Genomic DNA, 11,211 nt, shown 5'->3' with positions numbered 1-11,211 from the left:
GGGCCCTGCTTCCCTGTCGGGAACCGCCGTGCCTTGAACCCTGTGCTCTGCCGGGCTGAACTGCTCACAATATTCCACACGATTGGCTGATGCCCTCCTCATGGACCACTAGATTTTTTCATGTGTTTCTTCTGCCTGGAATGTTCTTCAACCCCTCTCTACTCTTTCATCTGGAAAATTTCTCATCCTTCAGGATTCAGCTTCTGCATCACCTCCTCCAGGAAGCCTTCCCTGAATACCTCCCCAAGCAAACTTAGGTGATTTTCCTTTGAGGAAAGTAATGCTCTGTATGATGCTCTGTGTTTTCTTCCCTAGGCTGTGAGCCTCTCAAGGAAACAGACATGTTGTGCTCTTCTTTGTAGCCCAGTGCCTAGCATATAATGTGTCCTGTAAATACTTGTTCCATTAATAAGTGAATGAGTTGGAGGTGCTACTGCCCTTGCAGGACCTGGACTAAGAATTACCACTGTCGCTGAGCCTCTATTTTGCTGCCAGTTCCTACAGGCAGAAAGGCCTCTGGTGAACACCCCCCCATCTGAACTTTGAAGTAGATGTGAGCATCAGAAGACCCCCCCCCTTTCCACTTATTTATTTTTGAACACACGTCAAAGATTTTATTTAACTCATAATTAATGAGGGAACCAGTAAGATGTCACAACCTGTTCTAGGGAGAATTCAAAGTACCTTATTCTACTTAAAAAATCCCTTCATCTGTGGATTTATAGCCCTGTATTGCTGATGGCCAACAAAACCCCTCCCCTTCAGGCATCTGGCCCCCAGTGGGAAGGACTAGGTAGACATCCTTCTTTTCTTTGTGAAGCTGTTTCATTAATAATGAGGCTTTAAAAACATTCAGGAAAGATGGAAGTGGACCAGGCACTTGGTGGGATTATTGGACCTATGAACCAACCTTGAAATCTCTTGCTTCTGGTCTTCCCGTTAAGGTAGATAAATGTCTGTTGGTGTGGGCTGGGGAGGCAGCGGTGGGAATACAGAAACCCAAGGCCCGAGAAGTGAGAGCAGTGGGATTCATGAGAGGCAGTCTAATGACTGTGGAGTGAGACAGCCTGGATCCCAAGCCCAGCCTCCCTGCCTCCCAGCTGCGTGGCCTTCAACAAGTTGCTTTATTTTTCCAAACCGCAGCATCCTCCTCTGTAAATGATGGGTGATAACAGCACCTACCTCAGGACCAAGCAAGATAATGTGAAGCACAGCACCCAGTACATTGTTCACATTCGGTAAATGGGAGCTGCTCTTTTGCTGTCCCCCTTACTGCAGGTTCCCCAACCGAGTATCCACCAGCTGAGTTGTTCTCCTGAGTCTGTAGCACCGCGTGGTGGGCAGCTCATAATAGTGGTTAAGGGTGTGGGCTCTGGAATCACATTGCCCAGGTTTTAGTCGGTATGACCCTAGGTAAGTAATGTAACCACCCTGTGCTGCAGTTCACTCCCCTATAACGTGGGGCTAGAGATCTACTTCCTAGATCATAGGGAGGATCCCACAAGAAGCTAAATATTTAAAAACCTAGAAAAGAGCCTGGCATGCAAGGGACACTCAGTCCATGTTAGCAGGGTCTTTGAATGCTTAAGGGTTTAAGAACATGACAGTCATTGCTTCCTGAAGACATGACTGCAGTCTTAGTTTGGACATAAGTGGCATCCCCGATCAGGATGGAAGATCAAATCCAGTCACCATGAGAAGAGGATGCCTGAAGTTCTGTCTAGAAGGCGGTGAAAAGGAAGTCACTTCATTTGTCATGATTAACCATTTCCACACCCTTCTTTCCCTCCCTCCTTCCCTCCCACCAGTTGGAACTCATCCCTGTAGACTGCCGAAACTGAAGAGCTTAACTCCATTTGTGGGCTTCATCCTTCCCTAGCCCTCCTCCCTGGTCCTCTTACGAAAGTGCTCACTGGGGCTTGCAGGAGGAGTATGTGGTCCTGAGAATGCAGTTGCACGCCAGGTGTGGCAATGGGCTTCCTGATGGGCCAGAGGGGCAGTGATCTCCCCTGTTCCCGAGACCGTGCTGAGTATTTCCATAATGCACCTCTAAAATCCAAGAGAAGCAAGATTTTTATAGCGAAACTGGACTTCCGTTAAGTAAGCTATTTTGGGACTTAATTTCATTGCACTTGTGGTATCCAGAAATTGTTGATATTGACTTACTGGGAGGTAGGTGGTGTTCTGCAGGAGGGCTAGAGGGCAACACTTCAATAAGCAAGAGGAAAGGGTTTTTCAGGGCTTTCTAATGCAACAATGACATTGGCTAATACATGTGTATAAGTGGACAGTAAACGTGGGTGGCCAGTCAATGGGAGGATCAGTTGAAATGGGGAAACCCGCAGAAAACTAGAAAGGGTGGGAGAGGTGGGCTCCGAGATCCAGAAGCAGGGCTCCTTGGGGCCTCCACTCTTCTGCCTTGACCAGGGCATGGCTCTGCACTGGGCTGACCATGGACAAGGCTGGCTGGGAAGCTTCTGCATTGCCTGGAAGAAGCCAGTACGGAAAGTATTGACACCAGCCCCTTCCCATCCCACCTCAGCCCCTCCTGGAGTTAAGAACTCAAAAAACATAAGAGGGGAAGGAAATGTTTAAACATCTGGGAGCCTGTGGATTTAGGGCATTTGTCTTTCCCTTCTTTTGCTCCTATCTTATTTTGAGACTGGGAGTTCCTTCTAGGGAGGCATCTTCGGCCCTGGAGAACTCAAAGGGTGGATCCCAGAGGAGAGGAAGCAGAAAGTGTTGGCTTTGGCTTTGCTCAAACAAGACCTTCTTTTTCGATGATCCAGTCCAGTTCTCCAGAAAGGATTAGGCAGGCATTCTGGGAAGAAGAACTGCCTCGGAGGGAAGATGTGCCTTTGGCCAGCGTGTGCTCTATCTCATGAGACCCAGACAGTAGCAGATGAGGCACGGAAGGGCGAAGTCCAACAGAGCCAAGCATTCCCTCTGGGCCCTGGTTGGCAGGAGTTCTGATTTTTCTCAACTACCCGAAAGATCCTGTTACAAAGAACAAGGTCAGGCCCAAGTGGAGTTTTCTATCATTTCGGATTTTTTTTTTATAAAGTCAGATTTATTCGCCTGTTTCAACATAAACATTTTTTTTCAATTATTAATTTATTTATTTATGGCTGTGTTGGGTCTTCGTTTCTGTGCTAGGGCTTTCTCTAGTTGGGGCGAGCGGGGGCCACTCTTCATCGCGGTGCGCGGGCCTCTCACTATCGCGGCCTCTCTTGTTGCGGAGCACAGGCTCCAGACGCGCAGGCTCAGTAGTTGTGGCTCACGGGCCCAGTTGCTCCGCGGCATGTGGGATCTTCCCAGACCAGGGCTCGAACCCGTGTCCCCTGCATTGGCAGGCAGACTCTCAACCACTGTGCCACCAGGGAAGCCCGGTTTTGTTTTGTTTTTTTTTAATTGTTCTACCCCTATGTCTTTTTTTCGTCAGTGGTAAAATAGAACCTGTGTAATGTCCTCAGTGGCACGAGACTAACGTGTACCGTAAAGGAGGTGAGGCATTGCTGAAGCTCTCGTGCCAGTCAGCTCAGTCGATACTGCTCATTGTCTTAGTCAATTTTACCAATTTTCCTGCCAAAGGGTTCATGCTGTGGGCCTTAGCTTTAGCCTATTGTTGAGAAACCATTTAATTGAAATAAAACGTGTAATTTGCTTTCATGAACATTTTATCATGCCAAAGAAAACAGAGTAGGTAGTGCGCTCTGCTTTAAGCAAACTCAATATATGAATGGCTTGACAAATAAAGTAGGGGCAGATTATTAGCAAAAAGTTTCAACATAATTAGTAACAACAAGCTTTTCTGGTGCATTTTTAAACAATTAGTTTAATCAGTTCACACCTGCCTCACTGTCACATAAGAGCTTGCTTTCTGAGTGCAGGTCTATTTCCTTGGAAGATCTTCTGGTCAAATGTATTACAAACAATAGGAACAAGAACAAAATAGATGTTCCCATCCCTTTCCCTTCTATTCAGCTTCCAACAAAAAGATACTGAAGTTATTTGGGCAATTTTTGCCCTAAAGTATGGGTAGAGTTGTGTTAGACACAAAGTAAGACAATAGGAAACATTTTTTAATGAACAACAAGCTTTCACAGAGACTGTCTATATCACATTGTTATTACAACATAGATGAGCTGAAACTTCTTTTGTACAGATTTAGAGGAAAGAAGACCCTAAAGAGACATCAAGCATATAGAGGTAGTTGAATAACAATATGGGAAGAAAAAAAAAGCGTTATCTTAATTCCCCTTTCAGCTCGTTACAGTGCAAGAGTAAAATGGCTGCTTAACAAACAACTGGAATTACAAACACGAAGACACATTTGCCACTGTTTAAATGGCTTGCTGGATATTTTAATCCTGGCATTACTGAGAACTGCATAAAATGACGGAACTAGTTTATCTAATAAGCCTACGATGCCACATTGAACTATTTGTTCTCCTTTGATTTTGTTGTTGTTTATTATTGTTGCTTTGACTATAGATAAATGTCAAGCAAGTTTTAAAATGATGCATAAGCTACAGTGTTGCTTTGTAAACTTTAAATGGCTACACAGTCACGAAGCAAAAGCTTTAAAATGACACCAGGAACAGAGATTACAGGCACTTCTCTCTCAAGGTTAATTTAGCTCATTTGAAAATACCCATTTGTAAGGGAAAATGTCTTCATTTCACCTCTGGATGTGCATAATCCAGAGTGGGAGCTATCATTCTAAGAGGAACCAAAAAAAAAAAAAAAAAAGAGGAACCAAATGTGTACATTTTACTTGGCTCCTTCTCCTTCTTTCTGCACTCAGGAAAGGCCACAAATTGCAGCCCATGCAGCCAGCTGCTTCTCAGAACTCTCTTCTATCAAATCAAAACCTCATTCCTCAAGCCCAAGAATGGGCTGAAAATCTGTCCTTTTCCCTTATTTGGGCTGCCTTCTATTTGCATCTCAATTACATATCTCTGCTATGATTCTGCCTTAGGAAACAGAAATGGATGCAAAGTCAGCATGTTGGGAACTCAAGGAATGAGTCCCTGAATAAAACTCCCATCTTGGAAACGGAGTTGGTGAGGGAAACACAGCCCCCAGCGGGTTCCTGTCCATCAACAGTGTGCGATCTATTGACAGTAAGAGACGTCTGAGTGCTGTGAACCAGCCTCAGAGCTCCACTGCTCCAACAGCCAGTCACAGGGGACTATCTGAGCCCAGTCCGGCTCCACAGGCAGAACTGGAAGTGCCACATGTGCAGTGATTCCACGAGTCCCAGCATGCTGCGGCAGCAAGGGGCTAGAAGCAGTTGGCCTTCAGAAAAGGCAAATTGTTGACACAGTCAGTTCTCTACCCCACTGAGTAAGGAGCAAGCACTCTTTTCTCCAAGTTGTCTACAGAAAATTAGTTTTATCATTTTTCATTTTCTACATTTTGCTGGTTATTAGCTAGCAGCAATAGTACAGTACGAAGCAGAAAGGCATAATGTCTGCTTGGTACCTAATATATATACACACATGTACATATATACACAAACACACTCATATATATATATATATATACACACACACACACACACACACACAGAGAAAATAACCTACTAGGAAAAGACTAGGTAAATCACAATAAACAGAAAAATTAGCTGAATAAATGGCACTAACTACCAAGGGGGAAGTCTTGTCCTTCTGGCCTAGATTTAACTTTATGTTTTTCCTGTATATACTCTTTATTCCCAAGCTTTGCAGCAAAATCAATTTACAAGCAGTGAAATGGTCATGTCCAATTGATTACCCCGTTCAAGTACCTATCAAAGAAAGCCAAGGCTTAGCCTTGCACTTTGCCTCCCTCCACTACTGAAACAAAAGCTTGCTGTAAAACATGTAAAACAGTCCAAATGTGTATCCAGGCTACTGAGAGAAAAGTGCAATTCTGCCTAGCCAAGCTACATTTGCTGCAGTTAGGTCCTCTCTTATCAACGTGAAATATTCTATGATGTGGAACTTTATACATTTGGGAGAGCAGGAAGTGATGAGTTGGTTATTCTAATGGAGCTAGAACTTAAGGCTTCCATTATATCAGAAATTCTAGACCTCCAAACAACACTAATTTTTAGCCCTCTTGAAAGAGGAAAAATTTGCTGGCATGGGATTCTCCCTTATCTCTGACCCTAATTTGTTTTCCAGTCTTTTCATTTTCCCAAACAGACTTGACCCCCAAAGGAATTACATGTAAATCATCAAGTTATGGTATGAAAATCAGAGGTGTGGATTCCCCCAACCAAGTTTAAAGGAATTGCAAATGGGTATTGTGTGCAAAGGCAGGGTTTTACGCCAATGTAGTCCCCTGATGATATTCTGTAACTATGAATAATCTAATCATAGCTGTTATTTGTTGAATGACTCCTATGTGCTAGGCACTATGCTAAGTGATGTATATATTATATTATCTCATGTAATGTTATAAGAACCCTACATGCAGTATTTATCCCCACCACTTGCTAGTTGACAAACTGGTGCTCAGAAAAAGTGAAATCACAAAAGTAACACATCTAGCAATCCAAGACACTTATGACCCTTTTCTTTGTTGCATTTACACTAGATAGTAGGAAATTACTGTCCTAGGACTGTGCTATGACCACAAGGCTGGGCACCAGGTGGGAGAGGGAGCCTTTCATTTCCTCCTACCTGAGCCTTGTAGAGTTTGCTTAGGCAGTAACCACGCCTATGCTTCCATTCTTTACCAGCCCAGTTGGGCTCCAAACATCAAACCTGGTAACATAATGTTCTGACAACACGGTGTTCATTAAGAAAGTGCAGAAAAGGTTATTTGGTTTCTGCGTACATGAATCTCTTTTTCGTTGCCTGGATCATCTCATTCTCCCTTTTCTGTTTCTGGCCACATGTGGTGATGGAAGAAGTCAGACTGATTACTTGAGGCATTAACCTCTAGCGGGAACAGAGTGGATGGGCTGCGTGTGAGTCTCGCACTGCAGCTGTCCAGAGTCACATGGCGGGAGGATAATTTGCGTGATGGTAGGAACAACACGGTTCACTTCTTCGCTGTCCTAATCATTTCACTCTGTCATTATAACACTCCTGTTTTCAGGTTGTCCTGGCACTAAAGAAATCAAACTGGCACTAAGCAAGCTAAACAAGACCTCACTCTTACCCCCTTACCACTATTCTTGCCCTGTATTGAAATCTTTGGCTCATCTCAGTGAGGAGGAAAGACCGTGTTTAGATAAAATCATGGATTAATTGCTTCCTTTGAAAAGATTTTAAAACAAAAAAGATAGTTTGAGGGTTTCTTAAAGGGTTCTGCCCTCTTTCCTGGCTTCTTTACACTTTTAATAATGAACCGTCCTTCATCAAGCGTTTGCACACATGCTTGCCAGGCTCTGATCCTCAGAACCCTAAGAAGAGGCGGGGTATGGAGGCTAGCTGGGCATGGCTGTGACGTACCAGACTGAAAACCATTACCTCTGAAGGGTTAAATATTATCCTGCCTAAAAGTCCCATTACTAACTGCACTGGGGAGAAATTAAGATATAATTAGATTGCTGAAATAAATGCCTAGAAGAGATTGTAATAAAAGACACTCCTCTTATTCATCTCTTGATTCCAGAAAAATAATTCCTTCAGCCTGGCTCTGTATGACACATAGAAAATGGATTACTTTTATTGTACCCTGGCTTATTCCACAACCTATGCCAAATCCCTTAAGTATTTTATATTGTTGGATTCAAATTGAAAGCAAAATAGAATCTGTAAGGATAGATGATCTTGGCATGATTCTGAACTTCCTTTTAAGCATCCAATTGGATAGATACAAAAATGGTTCAAGAACTGGGATCAAATGTAGCAAAAACTGTTAAAGCAAAAATTGTACATTTCTAGTATTGTTACTTCCCCCTAGGTACATGGTAAACCACATCAATAAATAAAGCAGTATTTTTCAGTAATGCACACTTAAATAGTTACAAACATACATGTAGAAAAAAAAGATACAGTAGTGCAAAAAATAAATTATTAAAACAGAAGGAAGTATGAACATTATTTTACACAATGCTATATAAAATATGAACCATTTGGAATGACACCTCAAAAGTCAGTGAAATAATGCAGCAATATGATTAGTAACTGGGCATCACATTTCAACCACACAGTCATTCATCTATGAAAGACAGAAAATTAAAGCAAAACCACTTTAAACTTTGAGAAACTTTTATGTCAAAATCAAAAAAAATTTTTTTTCTTCTGGGCTCTTAAACAACCTCTGCTGTGCATGTAGTTGTGCAGCATGTCAAGAAGCATCTTAAGAAAGAAAGTTTCAAACAGATCACATTCTTTTGGTCTTTCTACTTAATTTCTTTCTGATCAATAGCAGGACAATGCCTCTGTTTGATACTTCCTTCTAAGATGTTATTGCAATTAGGTATATTTACAAGACGACTCCCCCACGGTGGTGAGGGGAGCATGGGAGCTCCTTTTCAGCAATCCACTCACTAGTTTTGGTTTCGGGATATAAAGGCCAGGACTCGTCGAATACCGTTCAGTCTATCCTTTAGGGACCTCATTGCTAGGAACGGGAGCTGAGCTCGGCTTTCCAATGGAAGAACCGCTAATGTCCACCAGCACCAGGCCGGGCCATTGGGGTTGATCTGCAAGAGAAATGCAATGGGTTCGTCTTATTCCTGCGGAAGTGATCCTAGCCTGTAGGCTTCCAAAGTTGCCAGGAAACACCCCAGGTGGATCTGCTTCTGTGTGCGGCAGGGATTGCTAATTACCCCCCATCTCTAGTTCCCTTTATCTTAGCTGGGCATACAGCCACCCAGGGGGTGGGGGTGGGAAGGCTACATTTGTCAGCCTCCCTTGCAGCTAGGTGAGGCCATAAGACAAAGTCCTGGCTAAGGAGATGTAAAGGGCAGTGGTAAGTGTAACTTCTGGGCCATGCTCTGAGAAAGGGGCATGCGCCCTCACTTTCCTCTTTCTCTCCCCTTCCCCTAGCTAGAACACAGACATGCTGATGATCAGACTTCTTCAATCAGGAGGATGAGGGCAACACTCAAAGGATGGTAGAGCTTTGTCAGGAAGGAGCCTGGGTCTGAATGATCTCACGGAACAGGGCTGCCCTAGCCCTCCATCTCTACGACTTACACTCTCTATCTAGTTTAAGCTACAGTTATTTTTGGTAGTGGTTAAAGCAAACACATCAATTTCCTAAAAAATACACCATACCTTCTAGCCAGTGTGATTTTACAAGCTGAACTATCTACTACAGTCGGCCCTCCATATCCATGGATTCAACCAACTATGGATCGAAATTGGTTGGTTGAATCTGTAGACGCGAAACCTGTAGATGCAGAGGGCTGATTGTACTCATTGCACCACATAATTTTATAGAAGGGATTTTGGTATCCATGGGGCCTCCTAGAACCAATCCCCCATGGATACCGAGAGACAACTACTCAGCCTCTTCCACCTCTTAGATTCTGTTTAGGCCCTTTGGCCTGATGCATAGAGCATCTGGGTCTTCAGTTCTCATGACCCCTTAGGCTGTGCATGTCTCTTACCTCCATTTCCCTGTTTCTGGCTGAAGGCAACAGAGTCCACATATGCCAGGTCACTAAACGGGGCCACGGCTAGCTTCTCCCCTAAAACCAGAGCCTATGATTCACAGCCCCAAAGCACAGCAATCCCACTTTGCAAAAATCCCAATTGGAAAACACAGTCACATAGAAATATATTCCACCCCAGGTTTCCTCTAATAAAGAGCTTTCCTATCCTACAGTGATCCTGCACCAAAATTCTGTTTGTCGGCAGCGTCCCAGGTACACATTGTAGACCTTGGTGACTTATTTCCTAAGCCCCAAATGAGCTTTCTGCCCACACCCCTCAGAAGGTTGGCTTTAGGACTGCAGAGAACCACATTCTACACGCGGGATTGTTTGCTTCCAAACTGGTCACCTGATTCTCCCACAACCTTCACTGCCTCTTTGCTTCTCTGTGTCTCTAGCTCCATTTGGATTCTTTTTGTCCCTCGCTGCAGTCTGTAACGTGTTATCCCTCCTAGGATGAGTTCTGAATGTTAGATTGACATATCCTGAACTGTATTTCCCAGGATCATTAACAAAGATGTTTAAGCTGATCTTAATACATGTGGTGGTTCCTAAGAAACGTCCTGCGGAGGCTTAGAACATTCTTATTAATGGGACCACGGGGGCTACAGCATTGACTGGATCAAACTGGATGGGTTTTATTTTTTCTGCTGCTGCGCTGCCAAAGCAACAGTCCTAATAAGAAATGAAATGAAACCCAAGATTTTGGCTTTCTGTGTCCCTGAGCCCTTAAGAATCACACAGTGGCACCTGTGTTTTCTCTTGTGGAAGATGCTGTTACCATTGCTGATCGCTATCTTCTGCCTGACTAGGGGAGAATGCTTTCCAGAAGGTGAAGGGGAACATTCAACTTGATCATGAGCTTTCTCAGAGCTCTGCTGCAGTCCTGAGTCACAGTGGCCCAGAGCCAGGAGCTGGATCATCTGGAAGCAATGGCCTTTCTCCCTCCAACATTCACGATGCCTTTGAACGGGGGCGGGGAAAGGAGCCACCTTTGTGGCCCGGAGAAAACAAGACACTGCAGCGCATTAGGGAACAGACTGGTGTTTTATAGCCTCAAAACGCAAGAGGAAGAAGGGACTTTAGAGACCTCCTCGTCTACCTCCCTCATTTCAGAGATGGGCGAACAAGTCAGAAAGGGGAAGGGACTTACCCGAGGTCACACAGCTAGAGAGGTAAGTAGGACCAGTTTTTTGGCATGGAAGTCAGAATATACATATTCTATTTTACTATTGTGATAAAGTCAGGAATGAGTACAGGGAAAGAATCAAGGAAGTTATGGAGGCGATTACGTAGGAACCAGGTCAGAATGTGGAAAGGTGATGGTGGGAAAATATTTGACTAGGATATCTCCAGCCTTGTCCTAGAGAGAGGATTCCCTGATTTATACCAGGCAAGCAAAGCTTGGTGAAACTTAACTATCTCCACTTTCCTGGAAAGCTTCAGATCTGCAGCTTGATCTCTCAAATGGACCTGTCCCTCCAGGAAGTAGACTGATCCAGTAGAATCTAATGAACTCTTTTCTAGTATAACTCAGCCAAGGGTAAATTTACGGATTGGGTCAGTTGTCTCAGGAAAACTTGTTCATCCCTGATGAGGACAATGGC

The 11,211-nt window shown here is 43.9% G+C and overlaps 1 protein-coding gene across 4 annotated transcripts in view; it reads right to left on the bottom strand.

Moving 5' to 3' along the window:
• Positions 1–3,817: 3,817 nt before the first annotated feature.
• Positions 3,818–11,211, bottom strand: part of LONRF3 (LON peptidase N-terminal domain and ring finger 3) — a 36,734-nt gene continuing 29,340 nt past the window's right edge. For all 4 annotated transcript variants that reach the window (XM_082377120.1, XM_082377121.1, XM_082377122.1 and 1 more), the window contains one exon: positions 3,818–8,647. In XM_082377120.1, the coding sequence (XP_082233246.1) occupies positions 8,492–8,647 (156 nt within the window). In that variant the 3' untranslated portion in view covers positions 3,818–8,491. The remainder of the gene's footprint in view (positions 8,648–11,211) is intronic.

Source organism: Balaenoptera borealis, assembly GCF_965194805.1.
Source record: "Balaenoptera borealis genome assembly, chromosome: X".
Classification (NCBI taxonomy): domain Eukaryota; kingdom Metazoa; phylum Chordata; class Mammalia; order Artiodactyla; family Balaenopteridae; genus Balaenoptera; species Balaenoptera borealis.
The sequence above is the reverse complement of the archived record's forward strand: the minus strand, read 5'-3'. Positions and strand labels throughout refer to the sequence as shown.